The 17,658-nt window shown below is 45.4% G+C and overlaps 3 protein-coding genes across 3 annotated transcripts; all 3 read left to right on the forward strand.

The window, feature by feature from the left end:
• Positions 1 to 958: 958 nt before the first annotated feature.
• Positions 959 to 2,478, forward strand: LOC128712824 (phospholipase B1, membrane-associated-like). Its single transcript, XM_053807695.1, has 4 exons — positions 959 to 1,147; positions 1,237 to 1,565; positions 1,645 to 1,919; positions 2,024 to 2,478. Exons 1-4 carry the CDS (start codon positions 959 to 961, stop codon positions 2,476 to 2,478), a joined length of 1,248 nt encoding a protein of 415 aa, XP_053663670.1.
• A 4,283-nt stretch (positions 2,479 to 6,761) lies between these two features.
• On the forward strand, positions 6,762 to 8,296 carry LOC128712825 (phospholipase B1, membrane-associated-like). Its single transcript, XM_053807696.1, has 4 exons — positions 6,762 to 6,950; positions 7,040 to 7,368; positions 7,448 to 7,722; positions 7,842 to 8,296. Exons 1-4 carry the CDS (start codon positions 6,762 to 6,764, stop codon positions 8,294 to 8,296), a joined length of 1,248 nt encoding a protein of 415 aa, XP_053663671.1.
• Positions 8,297 to 12,547: 4,251 nt separating this feature from the next.
• On the forward strand, positions 12,548 to 14,067 carry LOC128712826 (phospholipase B1, membrane-associated-like). The gene is made up of 4 exons (XM_053807697.1): positions 12,548 to 12,736; positions 12,826 to 13,154; positions 13,234 to 13,508; positions 13,613 to 14,067. The coding sequence occupies exons 1-4, from the start codon at positions 12,548 to 12,550 to the stop codon at positions 14,065 to 14,067; spliced, it is 1,248 nt and encodes a 415-aa protein (XP_053663672.1).
• The last annotated feature ends 3,591 nt before the right edge of the window (positions 14,068 to 17,658 follow it).

The raw sequence follows: 17,658 nt of genomic DNA on the forward strand, positions 1-17,658 counted from the left end.
ATTTCGTCAAATCGAGTACATTTTAAACCAAACTAATATTTTTAATAGCAAAATGTAACGTAGTTTTGGGTAAATTTGAAATTTGACAAATACAAACTTCATTTCAATCACAATTACATTACAATTCAATTACACAAATTGTCTAAATTTTGGGATTCGCGTATCTCGAATTCGCGTAACTCCAGTGTCGCTTAACTCGTAAAAAGACTGTACTCAATTTAACGATGGTGGTGTGTTGTCCCAAGTATTTCTCAGCTGCCCAGGATGTTTACATCCGAAAACGCTATGACGACTTTCGGAAGAAATTCTTTGTGATTGTAAAATAAAAAACGCAAGACATAATCATTTGTTTAAAACAAGCAGAAAGCTTTATTGGTTAGTAATGGCGACGCGTGTATTTTTTTTTTAAACATACCCATTGATAGATATGTTCGTACATTAGAACTAAAACATCGCTTTCTGTTTGCGATACGGATAATGCTTTGTGTAAGTATACCATGTTTGGAATAGTATGACGCTTCTTCATATAAATCGTCTTTGTTCCGCATCGTGCGGGTTAGTTTGTTGTTAAAACCAATCGCTTTTTGATTGCGACATCAACAATCAAGTAATGTGTTGATAAAACGTTAAAGTACAATATGAAGATTATTTATCTGTCGTCCTTGTGCCGCATGGCAAGCGCAAGTGACTCTTAGCGATACTATAAAAGCTCGGGTTCATTTCACAACCGATTTCAAAACGGAATTCACTGTTCCAACAGAAGCAACGCGAGGACGTGCCTCAACTGCCTCTGTCTGAAAGTTTCCATTACGTTCTACGTAGACGATCTTCGTGGCGACCGAAATCGGTTGGATGATTTTGAGCTGATTCCCTATAACTAAAAGCAAACATCATTCATGTAAGTAATTGTGAGTAAGATAAACATATAACAACGTAAAGCGCATTTTTCCAATGCAGAATGGATGTTCTACCATTGTCCCTGTCGCTACTGCTATTATTGAACACCAATGACGCTACGATCGCTCAGGAGGAAGTGTCCTTTCTCGATGATCCTCCATTTATAACGCTCTATCGGAAGATACACAACTTTCTGTTTGACAATGTCGGTCCAAATTCGGACCGATTAAATCAGGCTCGCTCGCAAGGGGTATGTCAATCTAGGAACATTTCTACCGACAAGATCTTACCATGCTCGAATTTCCCTCCTAATCATTCGCATTCCTATTCCTGATACAGAAAGTACAATCTCCCGTACCATCGGAGCAAGCTTTTCCCTGTCCTACGGAAGGCATGCGGAGCTCCAAAGTTCCTATCTCTGTTCACGAACTACGTCCTGGAGACATCGACGTGATAGCGGCACTCGGTGATTCGCTAACCGCCGGCACCGGAGTGCTGGCATCCGGAATTCTCGAGCTGATCATCGAGAATCGAGGCCTGTCGTGGTGCATCGGAGGACAGAGTACCTGGCGTCAATATCTAACTCTACCGAACATACTGAAGGTGTTCAATCCGAACCTGAATGGTTATGTCGTTGCCGACAGTCTATCCATCGACAGGGAGTCAAGGTAGTTGAATGCACTGGTTTCCTATTTGCAAAATAGTCCCTTCTATACTGTTTTCTTAATTTTGATTTCTGGGCCACAGATTTGACGTGGCCGAAATAGGCGGCATGAGTCAGGATCTGCCGCACCAAGCGAGAAATCTCATCAAACGTATGCAGTCGGATCGAACGGTCGATATCAAAAATCATTGGAAGCTGATAACTATTCTCATCGGACATAATGATTTCTGTAGCCGCATCTGCTACCTGCCCAAGCCCGAGAAAGCACTCTACCAACATGAGCAAAATTTGCTGGAAACCTTGAGACTACTTCGCAAGTATCTGCCGAGAACTATGGTTAATATTGTGGCAACAATCAGTAAGCATGCGATTAATAGCATATATGTTGGAAAACAAATAATATTGAAAGAATCTCCCTCTTCTCTTTCCGTTTCCGTTCATCTTCCCTTCAACTGCATGCAGATGTTAGCATCTTGAGAACGTTCATCCCGAAGCCAGCGTCGTGCGTTACCACTCATTCGTTCGAGTGTTCCTGTGTGTTTGGAGCACGGTTTGAGTCCTTCCAACCGCGGCTGGAGCGTATCATGAAGCAGTGGAACCGAGTACAGCAGACCGTCGCCGAGCGGGACGAGTTCTCCAGTGACTCCGATTTCGTCGTTAACTATCAACCATTTCCGGAGCATCTGACGCTGCCTACGCTCCAGAACGGTGACACCGATGCAGGCATCGCCTCGGTCGACTGTTTCCATTTCAGCCAACGGGGACACGCGATCGCGGCGAACAGCTACTGGAACAATCTGATCGATCTCGTGGGCAATAAGTCGGAGCTGGTGCACAGGGAGTTTGAACGTTTCAACTGTCCGATGAAGGGAAGACCGTTTCTTGCGACGAGTAAGAACAGTTTAGGACGGTTCTGAAAGTAGACAAACATACCAAATTGTTACAACCATGAAGAGTGATTGGGACAACGCATCGTAGAAGAATTATTTGTTATTGTTATGTCATGCATCTTCTAAGTAGAAAATAAATTTCAAGAAAAAAATAATTGAGCCCCGAATGGGGGAAACAGCACCGAACCAAATGTAGAAAAACACACGTAGTGCACAGACGCACAGAGATGTGGAGCACATTTTCTATGCGATCAGCAAATTTTGTGCTCGGGCCGACCCGACCCAGCCACACATCACACACCGGAAGCAGGCACGTGAAGAATTTCAGACAAAGAAAAATACTGGCGACATAGACGCGCCGGAAAACTAAACCATCCAGAAACGGTCGCTTTATTTTACGGCGATAAGCGAAGGGATTCGATCCGGTCGTACGACCGCAGACAGGAAAGCCATTTGCGGCGCGAACCCTTCACAGCAACTCGACGCCAGCGGTCCCGATTCTCGCACAATGGCGACAATCTGGTAAATGACGCAACGTCACGTACAGTAGAATGCGATGACGACATCCGTTCGACTAGTGTAACGAAACTTTGGAACCTTCTGCGATTGGCATTTTTATTGGAATGCTTATGTTAGCTGGTGGCTAGAATTCGAACAATCATCGACATGGACTAGAATTGAACTAAGCTTAAGCTAATGAATGAACATTCAATTAAAAATGTTCCTGCAATCCCCTGGTCGACCAACGTCCAATTTGGTCATCACCATCCAACGTGGTCTCAATACCAGGTAGCGCGGATGCGGTGGATGCGGAACATGGAACACTTGACACCTGCGGATGCAAACATTTAATATCGCACAGGAACTGCGAGTGTTCCGGACGGAAACCTTCAACAGGAATAAAGCAACGAAAAAAGCATGTAAACCACCGTTGCAAAGTCAAAGAAGAGATTATGACAAAAAAGGACCCCTGGCAATTGTTTTTCTAAAGTGCATAAAATTCCACAAATCGTGAAGTCACTTACCTTCTCTCGTCTGGTCATCGTCATAATCATGAACGACCAAAGGATCTTCGTTTGTCGGTGGGACCTGATTCGGTGATTGTGGTGGTTCACGGCCCTGGGTATAATAGCGTCTTCCGGGAGCTGTCAGCGTTTCATCGACAATCCAATACATCTCGGCTTGTTCTTGCAAGGCAAAATTTGGATACAATCTCAATTGCGGTGCCGTCTGACGTTGGACCGGGTGGATTGTAGTAATATCCACCGCTGGAACTGTACCTGCACGTGGGGTAGCTGGAATATTACCAGCCGATGCAACAGAACCACAACGTGGAGTAGCTGGAATATCGCCAGCCGGTCGTACAGAACCCGAACGTTGAGAAGCTGGAATATCGCCAGTCGGTCGTACAGAACCCGAACGTGGAGCAGCCGGAATATCTCCAGTCGTTCGTACAGAACCCGAACGTGGAGCAACCGGAATATCGCCAGCCGGTCGTACAGAACCCGAACGTTGAGAAGCTGGAATATCGCCAACCGGTCGTACAGAACCCGAACGTGGAGTAGCTGCAATATCGCCAGTCGGTCGTACAGAACCCGAACGTGGAGCAGCCGGAATATCGCCAGTCGGTCGTACAGAACCAGAACGTGGGGTAGCCGGAATATCGCCAGTCGGTCGTACAGAACCCGAACGTGGAGTAGCTGGAACATTGCCAGCCGGGGCTCCGAAACCTGAGCGTGCAGCAGCTGCCGTCCGCTTTTTTGCACCAACCCCTGGTGTAAGTACCGTAGCTTGGCCTTTTCCACTGTTAACGCAGGCAGTACATGCCCGGCCTGTAGCTGGTGCGCTTGAAACGTCTAACCAGTAGATAGTCGGATTTCGGCGGGAACGTACTAGACGTACCTGGGGCTGGCCGCACGATGCCACCAACAGGGTTCCTCGAGCGTTTGAACGGCGGTGCGATCTGCCATTACGGTGCCGTCCTCCATGGGTACGGTAGTTATCATCTGCATGGGTCAATTCCTGCAAATGTCGACCAACCAGCTCCAACCAACTGCTCGCTTCAGCATGCCGATTTTGCTCTCGCAGCTCTCTTACATGACGACACAACGGACAAAGGGCATCATTGAGGTTCAGAATATCCTTAGCACTTTGTTGGTCACGAGGGTTTTGCGCCATTTTCAAACAAATTACACGTTTTCACTGAAAGTTTATGATTTTTGGCCGGAATACCAATGATTTCTTGAAGTTATTTTGGTAAAATACACTTTCACACACCTTAACGGAAGGCTCACTGTAATGGAGAGTTCACTTCACTGGAGCACTGCGTTCGACGACTGGCACTTCGATAATGCGACAGAGCTCTTGCGTTTCAACTGATCGTTCTGCGCCTTCCGAACCGAATGGTACCAAAGCACAGGGTGACCCGAATGTCAACTATCGGTTGTCATCCGCTATTCAGCAGCCGCTGTCACAATGCCGCGACTGACTGACTGATGTTTACCGTGAACCTTACCTTCCCGGAGACACCGAACGGTGATGTAGACTTCACGTACATGTCGCTGGACTGCTTTCATCTCAGCCAGAAAGGGTACGCCTTGGCCTCGAACGCACTGTGGCATAATATGCTTGAACCGGTTGGGGGTAAATCGATGAACTGGGAGAGAGAATTCACGCTGTTCAAGTGTCCTAGTGCGGACGTGCCATTTCTGCGTACGCCCGGCAATAGCTAAGGACAACGGGTACTGCACCGCACCTGGAGGAAAGCGTACCTTATCTAAATGTGATATTAAATCTATACACACACGTACACGTGGTCGGAACGGGTGGATTGGACTGGAGATTATGGCTATCAATGCACCAATCGATTTATAGATCATTTCGCTACTCGTTGTAGGTTCTTAAGATATGCGTAACGGATAGGATCCTTCTTCATACGTACTTATGCATGTACATCCACAGGAACATCTCATTTAAAAATAAGATTTTTATACAGTCTGTTCACGCAAAATAACACCGCAAGCAGGAAGTTGACAGTTGACGATCGCTTTCGTTTAGTTTCGTCAACTGTCGGAAAGTGAGTGTCAGGGGCACTCAAAAAACAATTTTTATAAATACGGGTGCCATGAAATAAAACATCCTCTCTTTTTCTACGCTACATCAACTGCAAGACCGGTAAATATTACAACACAAGAAAATAATCCGAAATCTGCAAATCCGTCCACAGTCTTTTTCCGAGTTACGCTAATAATGCGTGCCAGAGATATTCGCGTAACTCGAATTCTCTTTATAATATCGTTTACAGTTGGTATTCAATGATCAATTTCTTCATTTCACATTACGAAGCACAATAATAATTGATATTTTTATGTTTATTTCGTCAAATAGAGTACATTTTTAACAAAACTAATATTTTTAATATCAAAATGTAACGTAGTTTTGGGTAAATTTGAAATTTGACAAATACAAACTTCATTTCAATTACAATTACATTACAATTCAATTACACAAATTATCTATATTTTGGAATTCGCGTATCTCGAATTCGCGTACCTCGCGTGTCGCTTCACTCGTAAAAAGACTGTACTTAATTTAACGATGGTGGTGTGTTGTCCCAAGTATTTCTCAGCTGCTAAACATCCGAAAACGCTATGACGACTTTCGGAAGAAATTCTTTGTGATTGTAAAATAAAACGCAAGACATGATCATTTGTTTAAAACAAGCAGAAAGCTTTATTGGTTAGTAATGGCGACGCGTGTAATTTTTTTTAAACATACCCATTGATAGATATGTTCGTACATTAGAACTAAAACATCGCTTTCTGTTTGCGATATGGATAATGCATTGTGTAAGTAAACCATGTTTGGAATAGTATGACGCTTCTTCATGTAAATCGTCCTTGTTCCGCATCGTGCGGGTTAGTTTGTAGTTAAAACCAATCGCTTTTTGATTGCGACATCAACAATCAAGTAATGTGTTGATAAAACGTTAAAGTACAATATGAAGATTATTTATCTGTTGTCCTTGTGCCGCATGGCAAGCGCAAGTGACACTTAGTGATACTATAAAAGCTCGGGTTCATTTCACAACCGATTTCAAAACGGAATTCACTGTTCCAACAGAAGCAACGCGAGGACGTGCCTCGACTGCCACTGTCTGAAAGTTTCCTTTACGTTCTTCGTGGCGACCGAAATCGGTTGGATGATTTTGAGCTGATTCCTTATAACTAAAAGCAAACATCATTCATGTAAGTAATTGTGAGTAAGAAAAACATATAACAACGTAAAACGCATTTTTCCAATGCAGTATTATGGATGTTCTACCATTGTCCCTGTCGCTACTGCTATTATTGAACACCAATGACGCTACGGTCGCTCAGGAGGAAGTGTCCTTTCTCGATGATGCTCCATTTATAACGCTCTATCGGAAGATACACAACTTTCTGTTTGACAATGTCGGTCCAAATTCGGACCGATTGAATCAGGCTCGCTCGCAAGGGGTATGTCAATCTAGGAACATTTCTACCGACAAGATCTTGCCATGCTCGAATTGCCCTCCTAATCATTCGCCTTCCTATTCCTGATGCAGAAAGTACAATCTCCCGTACCATCTGAGCAAGCTTTTCCCTGTCCTACGGAAGGCATGCGTAGCTCCAAAGTTCCTATCTCGGTTCACGAGCTACGTCCTGGAGACATCGACGTGATAGCGGCTCTCGGTGATTCGCTAACCGCCGGCACCGGAGTGCTAGCAACCGGAATTCTTGAGCTGATCATCGAGAATCGGGGCCTGTCGTGGTGCATCGGAGGACAGGGTACCTGGCGTCAATATCTAACTCTACCGAACATACTGAAGGTGTTCAATCCGAACCTGAATGGTTATGTCGTTGCCGACAGTCTATCCATCGACAGGGAGTCAAGGTAATTGAACGCATTGGTTTCCTATTTGCAAAATAGTCCCTTCTATACTGTTTTCTTAATTTTGATTTCTGGGCCACAGATTTGATGTGGCCGAAATAGGCGGCATGAGTCAGGATCTGCCGCACCAAGCGAGAAATCTCATCAAACGTATGCAGTCGGATCGAACGGTCGATATCAAAAATCATTGGAAGCTGATAACTATTCTCATCGGACATAATGATTTCTGTAGCCGCATCTGCTACCTGCCCAAGCCCGAGAAAGCACTCTACCAACATGAGCAAAATTTGCTGGAAACCTTGAGACTACTTCGCAAGTATCTGCCTAGAACTATGGTTAATATTGTGGCAACAATCAGTAAGCATGCGATTAATAGCATATATGTTGGAAAACAAATAATATTGAAAGAACCTCCCTCTTCTCTTTCCGTTTCCGTTCATCTTCCCTTCCCTTCCCTTCCCTTCAACTGCATGCAGATGTTAGCATCTTGAGAACGTTCATCCCGAAGCCAGCGTCGTGCATTACCACCCATTCGTTCGAGTGTTCCTGTGTGTTTGGAGCACGGTTTGAGTCCTTCCAACCGCGGCTGGAGCGTATCATGAAGCAGTGGAACCGAGTACAGCAGACCGTCGCCGAGCGGGACGAGTTCTCCAGTGACTCCGATTTCGTCGTTAACTATCAACCATTTCCGGAGCATCTGACGCTGCCTACGCTCCAGAATGGTGACACCGATGCAGGCATCGCCTCGGTCGATTGTTTCCATTTCAGCCAACGGGGACACGCGATCGCGGCGAACAGCTACTGGAACAATCTGATCGATCTCGTGGGCAATAAGTCGGAGCTGGTGCACAGGGAGTTTGAACGTTTCAACTGTCCGATGAAGGGAAGACCGTTTCTTGCGACGAGTAAGAACAGTTTAGGACGGTTCTGAAAGTAGACAAAATATACAAAATTGTTACAACCATGAAGAGTGATTGGGACAACGCTTCGTAGAAGAATTATTTGTTATTGTTACGTCATGCTTCTTCTAAGTAGAAAATAAATTTCAAGAAAAAAATAATCGAGCCCCGAATGGGGGAAACAGCACCGAACCCCAAATGTAGAAAAACACACGTAGTGCACAGACGCTCAGAGATGTGGAGCACATTTTCTATGCGATCAGCAAATTTTGTGCTCGGGCCGACCCGACCCAGCCACACATCACACACCGGAAGCAGGCACGTGAAGAATTTCAGACAAAGAAAAATACTGGCGACATAGACGCGCCGGAAAACTAAACCATCCAGAAACGGTCGCTTTATTTTACGACGATAAGCGAAGGGATTCGATCCGGTCGTACGATCGCAGACAGGAAAGCCATTTGCGGCGCGAACCCTTCACAGCAACTCGACGCCAGCGGTCCCGATTCTCGCACAATGGCGACAATCTGGTAAATGATGCAACGTCACGTACAGTGGAATGCGATGACGACATCCGTTCGACTAGCGTAACGAAAGACGGTTCCAGTCTGCGATTGCCATATTTATTGGAATGCTTATGTTAGCTGGTGGCTTGAATTCGAACAATCATCGACATTGACTAGAATTGAACTAAGCTAAACCTAATGAATGAACCTTCAATTAAAAATGTTCCTGCAATCCCCTGGTCGACCAACGTCCAATTTGGTCATCCCCATCCAACGTGGTCTCAATTCCAGGTAACGCGGATGCGGTGGATGAGGAACATGGAACACTTGACACCTGCGGATGCAAACATTTAATATCGCACAGGAACTGCGAGTGTTCCGGACGGAAAACCTCAACAGGAGTAAAGCCACGAAGAAAGCATTTAAACCAGTGTTGCAAAGCCAAAAAAGAGGTTATGGCAAAAAGGACCCCTGGCAATTGTTTTTCTAAAGTGCATAAAACTCCACAAATCGTGAAGTCACTTACCTTCTCCCGGCTGATCATCGTCATAATCATGAACGACCAAAGGATCTTCGTTTGTCGGTGGGTCCTGATTCGGTGATTGTGGTGGTTCACGCCCCTCGGTATGATAGCGTCTTCCGAGATCTGTCAGCGTTTCATTGACAATCCAATACACCTCGGCTTGTTCTTGCAAGGCAGAATTTGGATACAATCTCAATTGCGGTGCCGTCTGACGTTGGACCGGGTGGATTGTAGTAATATCCACCGCTGGAACTGTACCTGCACGTGGGGTAGCTGGAATATTACCAGCCGATGCAACAGAACCACAACGTGGAGTAGCTGGAATATCGCCAGCCGGTCGTACAGAACCCGAACGTTGAGAAGCTGGAATATCGCCAGTCGGTCGTACAGAACCCGAACGTGGAGCAGCCGGAATATCTCCAGTCGTTCGTACAGAACCCGAACGTGGAGCAGCCGGAATATCGCCAGTCGGTCGTACAGAACCCGGACGTTGAGTAGCTGGAATATTTCCAGTCGGTGCTACAGAACCCGAACGTGGAGCAACCGGAATATCGCCAGCCGGTCGTACAGAACCCGAACGTTGAGAAGCTGGAATATCGCCAACCGGTCGTACAGAACCCGAACGTGGAGTAGCTGGAACATTGCCAGCCGGGGCTCCGAAACCTGAGCGTGCAGCAGCTGCCGTCCGCTGTTTTGCACCAACCCCTGGTGTAAGTACCGTAGCTTGGCCTTTTCCACTGTTAACGCAGGCAGTACATGCCCGGCCTGTAGCAGGTGCGCTTGAAACGTCTAACCAGTAGATAGTCGGATTTCGGCGGGAACGTACTAGACGTACCTGGGGCTGGTCGCACGATGCCACCAACAGGGTTCCTCGAGCGTTTGAACGGCGGTGCGATCTGCCATTACGGTGCCGTCCTCCATGGGCACGGTAGTTATCATCTGCATGGGTCAATTCCTGCAAATGTCGACCAACCAGCTCCAACCAACTGCTCGCTTCAGCATGCCGATTTTGCTCTCGCAGCTCTCTTACATGACGACACAACGGACAAAAGGCATCATTGAGGTTCAGAATATCCTTAGCACTTTGTTGGTCACGAGGGTTTTGCGCCATTTTCAAACAATTACACGTTTTACTGAAAGTTTATGATTTTTGGCCGGAATACCAATGATTTCTTGAAGTTATTTTGGTGAAATACACTTTCACACACCTTAACGGAAGGCTCACTGTATTGGAGAGTTCACTTCACTGGAGCACTGCGTTCGGCGACTGGCACTTCGATAATGCGACAGAGCTCTTGCGTTTCAACTGATCGTTCTGCGCCTTCCGAACCGAATGGTACCAAAGCACAGGGTGACCCGAATGTCAACTATCGGTTGTCATCCGCTATTCAGCAGCCGCTGTCACAATGCCGCGACTGACTGACTGATGTTTACCGTGAACCTTACCTTCCCGGAGACACCGAACGGTGATGTAGACTTCACGTACATGTCGCTGGACTGCTTTCATCTCAGCCAGAAAGGGTACGCCTTGGCCTCGAACGCACTGTGGAATAATATGCTTGAACCGGTTGGGGGTAAATCGATGAACTGGGAGAGAGAATTCACGCTGTTCAAGTGTCCTAGTGCGGACGTGCCATTTCTGCGTACGCCCGGCAATAGCTAAGGACAACGGGTACTGCACCGCACCTGGAGGAAAGCGCACCTTATCTAAATGTGATATTAAATCTATACACACACGTACACGTGGTCGGAACGGGTGGATTGAACAGAAGATTAAGACTATCAATGCACCAATCGATTGAAGGATCAACTCGCTACTCGTTGTAGGTTCTTAAGATATGCGTAACGGATAGGATCCTTCATCATACGTTCTCATGCATGTACATCCACAGGAACATCTCAATAAAAAATAAGATTTTTTTACAGTCTATTCACGCAAAATAACACCGCAAGCAGGAAGTTGACAGTTGACGATCGCTTTCGTTTAGTTTCGTCAACTGTCGGAAAGTGAGCGCCAGGGGCACTCAAAAAACAATTTTTATAAATACGGGTGCCACGAAATCAAACATCCTCTCTTTTTCTACGCTGCATCAACTGCAAGTCCGGTAAATATTACAACACAAGAAAATAATCCGAAATCTGCAAATCCGTCCACAGTCTTTTTCCGAGTTACGCGAATAATGCGTGCCAGAGATATTCGCGTAGCTCGAATTCTCGTTATAATATCGTTTATAGTTGGTATTCAATGATCAATTTCTTCATTTCACATTACGAAGCACACTAATAATTGGTATTTTCATGTTTATTTCATCAAATAGAGTACATTTTTAACAAAACTAATATTTGTAATATCAAAATGTAACGTAGTTTTGGGTAAATTTGAAATTTGACAAATACAAACTTCATTTCAATTACAATTACATTACAATTCAATTACACAAATTATCTATATTTTGGAATTCGCGTATCTCGAATTCGCGTACCTCGCGTGTCGCTTCACTCGTAAAAAGACTGTACTTAATTTAACGATGGTGGTGTGTTGTCCCAAGTATTTCTCAGCTGCTAAACATCCGAAAACGCTATGACGACTTTCGGAAGAAATTCTTTGTGATTGTAAAATAAAACGCAAGACATGATCATTTGTTTAAAACAAGCAGAAAGCTTTATTGGTTAGTAATGGCGACGCGTGTAATTTTTTTTAAACATACCCATTGATAGATATGTTCGTACATTAGAACTAAAACATCGCTTTCTGTTTGCGATATGGATAATGCTTTGTGTAAGTAAATCATGTTTGGAATAGTATGACGCTTCTTCATATAAATCGTCCTTGTTCCGCATCGTGCGGGTTAGTTTGTAGTTAAAACCAATCGCTTTTTGATTGCGACATCAATAATCAAGTAATGTGTTGATAAAACGTTAAAGTACAATATGAAGATTATTTATCTGTCGTCCTTGTGCCGCATGGCAAGCGCAAGTGACTCTTAGCGATACTATAAAAGCTCGGGTTCATTTCACAACCGATTTCAAAACGGAATTCACTGTTCCAACAGAAGCAACGCGAGGACGTGCCTCGACTGCCACTGTCTGAAAGTTTCCTTTACGTTCTTCGTAGACGATCTTCGTGGCGATCGAAATCGGTTGGATGATTTTGAGCTGATTCCTTTTAACTAAAAACAAACATCATTCATGTAAGTAATTGTGAGTAAGATAAACATATAACAACGTAAAACGCATTTTTCCAATGCAGTATTATGGATGTTCTACCATTGTCCCTGTCGCTACTGCTATTATTGAGCACCATAGACGCTACGATCGCTCAGGAGGAAGTGTCCTTTCTCGATGATCCTCCTTTTATAACGCTCTATCGGAAGATACACAACTTTCTGTTTGACAACGTCGGTCCAAATTCGGACCGATTAAATCAAGCTCGCTCGCAAGGGGTATGTCAATCTAGGAACATTTCTACCGACAAGATCTTGCCATGCTCGAATTTCTCTCCTAATCATTCGCCTTCCTATTCCTGATACAGAAAGTGCAATCTCCCGTACCATCTGAGCAAGCTTTTCCCTGTCCTACGGAAGGCATGCGTAGCTCCAAAGTTCCTATCTCGGTTCACGAGCTACGTCCTGGAGACATCGACGTGATAGCGGCACTCGGTGATTCGCTAACCGCCGGCACTGGAGTGCTGGCAACCGGAATTCTCGAGCTGGTCATCGAGAATCGAGGCCTGTCGTGGTGCATCGGAGGACAAGGTACCTGGCGTCAATATCTAACTTTACCGAACATACTGAAGGTGTTCAATCCGAACCTGAATGGTTATGTCGTTGCCGACAGTCTATCCATCGACAGGGAGTCAAGGTAATTGAACGCATTGGCTTCCCACTTGCAAAATAGTCCCTTCTATACTGTTTTCTTAATTTTGATTTCTGGGCCACAGATTTGATGTGGCCGAAATAGGCGGCATGAGTCAGGATCTGCCGCACCAAGCGAGAAATCTCATCAAACGTATGCAGTCGGATCGAACGGTCGATATCAAAAATCATTGGAAGCTGATAACTATTCTCATCGGACATAATGATTTCTGTAGCCGCATCTGCTACCTGCCCAAGCCCGAGAAAGCACTCTACCAACATGAGCAAAATTTGCTGGAAACCTTGAGACTACTTCGCAAGTATCTGCCTAGAACTATGGTTAATATTGTGGCAACAATCAGTAAGCATGCGATTAATAACATATATGTTGGAAAACAAATAATATTGAAAGAATCTCCCTCTTCTCTTTCCGTTTCCGTTCATCTTCCCTTCAACTGCATGCAGATGTTAGCATCTTGAGAACGTTCATCCCGAAGCCAGCGTCGTGCGTTACCACCCATTCGTTCGAGTGTTCCTGTGTGTTTGGAGCACGGTTTGAGTCCTTCCAACCGCGGCTGGAGCGTATCATGAAGCAGTGGAACCGAGTACAGCAGACCGTCGCCGAGCGGGACGAGTTCTCCAGTGACTCCGATTTCGTCGTTAACTATCAACCATTTCCGGAGCATCTGACGCTGCCTACGCTCCAGAATGGTGACACCGATGCAGGCATCGCCTCGGTCGATTGTTTCCATTTCAGCCAACGGGGACACGCGATCGCGGCGAACAGCTACTGGAACAATCTGATCGATCTCGTGGGCAATAAGTCGGAGCTGGTGCACAGGGAGTTTGAACGTTTCAACTGTCCGATGAAGGGAAGACCGTTTCTTGCGACGAGTAAGAACAGTTTAGGACGGTTCTGAAAGTAGACAAACATACCAAATTGTTACAACCATGAAGAGTGATTGGGACAACACATCGTAGAAGAATTATTTGTTATTGTTACGTCATGCTTCTTCTAAGTAGAAAATAAATTTCAAGAAAAAAATAATTGAGCCCCGAATGGGGGAAACAGCACCGAACCCCAAATGTAGAAAAACACACGTAGTGCACAGACGCTCAGAGATGTGGAGCACATTTTCTATGCGATCAGCAAATTTTGTGCTCGGGCCGACCCGACCCTGCCACACATCACACACCGGAAGCAGGCACGTGAACAATTTCAGACAAAGAAAAATACTGGCGACATCGACGCGCCGGAAAACTAAACCATCCAGAAACGGTCGCTTTATTTTACGACGATAAGCGAAGGGATTCGATCCGGTCGTACGATCGCAGACAGGAAAGCCATTTGCGGCGCGAACCCTTCACAGCAACTCGACGCCAGCGGTCCCGATTCTCGCACAATGGCGACAATCTGGTAAATGACGCAACGTCACGTACAGTGGAATGCGATGACGACATCCGTTCGACTAGCGTAACGAAACTTTGGAACCTTCTGCGATTGCCATTTTTATTGGAATGCTTATGTTAGCTGGTGGCTAGAATTCGAACAATCTTCGACATGGACTAGAATTGAACTAAGCTTAAGCTAATGAATGAATATTCAATTAAAAATGTTCCTGCAATCCCCTGGTCGACCAACGTCCAATTTGGTCATCACCATCCAATGTGGTCTCAATACCAGGTAGCGCGGATGCGGAATCAGAAACACTTGACACCTGCGGATGCAAACATTTAATATCGCACAGGAACTACGAGTGTTCCGCACGGAAACCCTCAACAGGAGTAAAGCCACGAAGAAAGCATGTAAACCAGTGTTGCAAAGCCAAAGAAGAGATTATGGCAAAAGAACCCCTAGCAATAGTTTTTTCTAAAGTACATAAAACTTCGCAAATCGTGAAGTCACTTACCTTTTCCCGGCTGGTCATCGTCATAATCATAAACGACCAGAGGATCTTCGTTTGTCCGTGGGACCTGATTCGGTGGTTGTGGTGGTTCACGCCCCTCGGTATGACAGCGTCTTCCGGGAGCTGTCAGCGTTTCATCGACAATCCAATACACCTCGGCTTGTTCTTGCAAGGCAGAATTTGGATACAATCTCCATTGCGGTGCCGTCTGACGTTGGACCGGGTGGATTGTAATATCCACCGCTGGAACTGTACCTGTACGTGGTGTAGCTGGAATATTACCAGCCGATGCAACAGAACCACAACGTGGTGTAGCTGGAATATTACCAGCCGATGCAACAGAACCCGAACGTGGTGTAGCTGGAATATTACCAGCTGATGCAACAGAACCCGAGCGTGGAATAGCTGGAATATCGCCAGCCGGTCGTACAGAACCCGAACGTGGAGCAGCCGGAATATCGCCAGCCGGTCGTACAGAACTACAACGTGGAGTAGCTGCAATATCGCCAGCCGGTCGTACAGAACCCGGACGTGGAGTAGCTGGAACATTGCCAGCCGGGGCTCCGAAGCCTGATCGTGCAGCAGCTGCCGTCCGCTTTTTTGCACCAATGCACCCCTGGTGTAAGTACCGTCGCTTGGCCTTTTCCACTGTTAACACAGGCAGTACATGCCCGGCCTGTAGCTGGTGCGCTTGCAACGTCTAACCAGTAGATAGTCGGATTTCGGTGGGAACGTACTAGACGTACCTGGGGCTGGTCGCACGATGCCACCAACAGGGTTCCTCGAGCGTTTGAACGACGGTGCGATCTGCCATTACGGTGCCGTCCTCCATGGGTACGGTAGTTATCATCTGCATGGGTCAATTCCTGCAAATGTCGACCAACCAGCTTCAACCAACTGCTCGCTTCAGCATGCCGATTTTGCTCTCGCAGCTCTCTTACATAACGACACAACGGACAAAGGACATCATTGAGGTTTAGCATATCCTTCACACTTTGTTGGTCACGAGGGTTTTGCGCCATTTTCAAACAAATTACACGTTTTCACTGAAAGTTTATGATTTTTGGCCGGAATACCAATGATTTCTTGAAGTTATTTTGGTAAAATACACTTTCACACACCTTAACGGAAGGCTCACTGTATTGGAGAGTTCACTTCACTGGAGCACGACGTTCGGCGACAGAGCTCTTGCGTTTCAACTGATCGTTCTGCGCCTTCCGAACCGAATGGTACCAAAGCACAGGGTGACCCGTGGCGAATGTCAACTAGCGGTTGTCATCCGCTATTCAGCAGCCGCTGTCACAATGCCGCGACTGACTGACTGATGTTCACCGTGAACCTTACCTTGCCGGAGACACCGAACGGTGATGCGGACTTCACGTACATGTCGCTGGACTGCTTTCATCTCAGCCAGAAAGGGTACGCCTTGGCCTCGAACGCACTGTGGAATAATATGCTTGAACCGGTTGGGGGAAAATCGATGAACTGGGAGAGAGAATTCACGCTGTTCAAGTGTCCTAGTGCGGACGTTCCATTTCTGCGTACGCCCGGCAATAGCTACGGACAACGGGTACTGCACCGCACCTGGAGGAAAGCGCACCTTATCTAAATGTGATATTAAATCTATACACACACGTACACGTGGTCGGGACGGGTGGATTGGACAGGAGATTATGGCTATCAATGCACCAATCGATTTATAGATCATTTCGCTACTCGTTGTAGGTTCTTAAGATATGCGTAACGGATAGGATCCTTCATCATACGTTCTCATGCATGTACATCCACAGGAACATCTCAATAAAAAATAAGATTTTTATACAGTCTGTTCACGCAAAATAACACCGCAAGCAGGAAGTTGACAGTTGACGATCGGTTTCGTTCAGTTTCGTCAACTGTCGGAAAGTGAGCGCCAGGGGCACTCAAAAAACAATTTTTATAAATACGGGTGCCACGAAATAAAACATCCTCTCCTTTACTACGCTACATCAACTGCAAGTCCGGTAAATATTACAACACAAGAAAATAATCCGAAATCTGCAAATCCGTTCACAGTCTTTTCTGAGTTACGCGAATAATGCGTGCCAGAGATATTCGCGTAACTCGAATTCTCGTTATAATATCGTTTATAGTTGGTATTCAATGATCAATTTCTTCATTTCACATTACGAAGCACACTAATAATTGATATTTTCACGTTTATTTCGTCAAATAGAGTACATTTTTAACAAAACTAATATTTTTAATATCAAAATGTAACGTAGTTTTGGGTAAATTTGAAATTTGACAAATACAAACTTCATTTCAATTACAATTACATTACAATTCAATTACACAAATTATCTATATTTTGGAATTCGCGTATCTCGAATTCGCGTACCTCGCGTGTCGCTTCACTCGTAAAAAGAATGTACTTAATTTAACGATGGTGGTGTGTTGTCCCAAATATTTCTCAGCTGCCCACGATGTTTACATCCGAAAACGCTATGACGACTTTCGGAAGAAATTCTTTGGGATTGTTAAATAAAACGCAAGACATGATCATTTGTTTAAAACAAGCAGAAAGCTTTATTGGTTAGTAATGGCGACGCGTGTAATTTTTTT

This window comes from Anopheles marshallii, chromosome 3 (genome assembly GCF_943734725.1).
Source record: "Anopheles marshallii chromosome 3, idAnoMarsDA_429_01, whole genome shotgun sequence".
Classification (NCBI taxonomy): Eukaryota; Metazoa; Arthropoda; class Insecta; order Diptera; family Culicidae; genus Anopheles; species Anopheles marshallii.

Coding starts and splice junctions, on each gene's coding strand:
- LOC128712824 (XM_053807695.1), top strand. CDS start 959: ATGGATGTTCTACCATTGTCCCTGTCGCTACTGCTATTATTGAACACC. Junction 1,566..1,644: donor TCCATCGACAGGGAGTCAAG/GTAGTTGAATGC, acceptor TCTGGGCCACAG/ATTTGACGTGGCCGAAATAG. Junction 1,920..2,023: donor TAATATTGTGGCAACAATCA/GTAAGCATGCGA, acceptor AACTGCATGCAG/ATGTTAGCATCTTGAGAACG.
- LOC128712825 (XM_053807696.1), top strand. CDS start 6,762: ATGGATGTTCTACCATTGTCCCTGTCGCTACTGCTATTATTGAACACC. Junction 7,369..7,447: donor TCCATCGACAGGGAGTCAAG/GTAATTGAACGC, acceptor TCTGGGCCACAG/ATTTGATGTGGCCGAAATAG. Junction 7,723..7,841: donor TAATATTGTGGCAACAATCA/GTAAGCATGCGA, acceptor AACTGCATGCAG/ATGTTAGCATCTTGAGAACG.
- LOC128712826 (XM_053807697.1), top strand. CDS start 12,548: ATGGATGTTCTACCATTGTCCCTGTCGCTACTGCTATTATTGAGCACC. Junction 12,737..12,825: donor ATCAAGCTCGCTCGCAAGGG/GTATGTCAATCT, acceptor TTCCTGATACAG/AAAGTGCAATCTCCCGTACC. Junction 13,155..13,233: donor TCCATCGACAGGGAGTCAAG/GTAATTGAACGC, acceptor TCTGGGCCACAG/ATTTGATGTGGCCGAAATAG.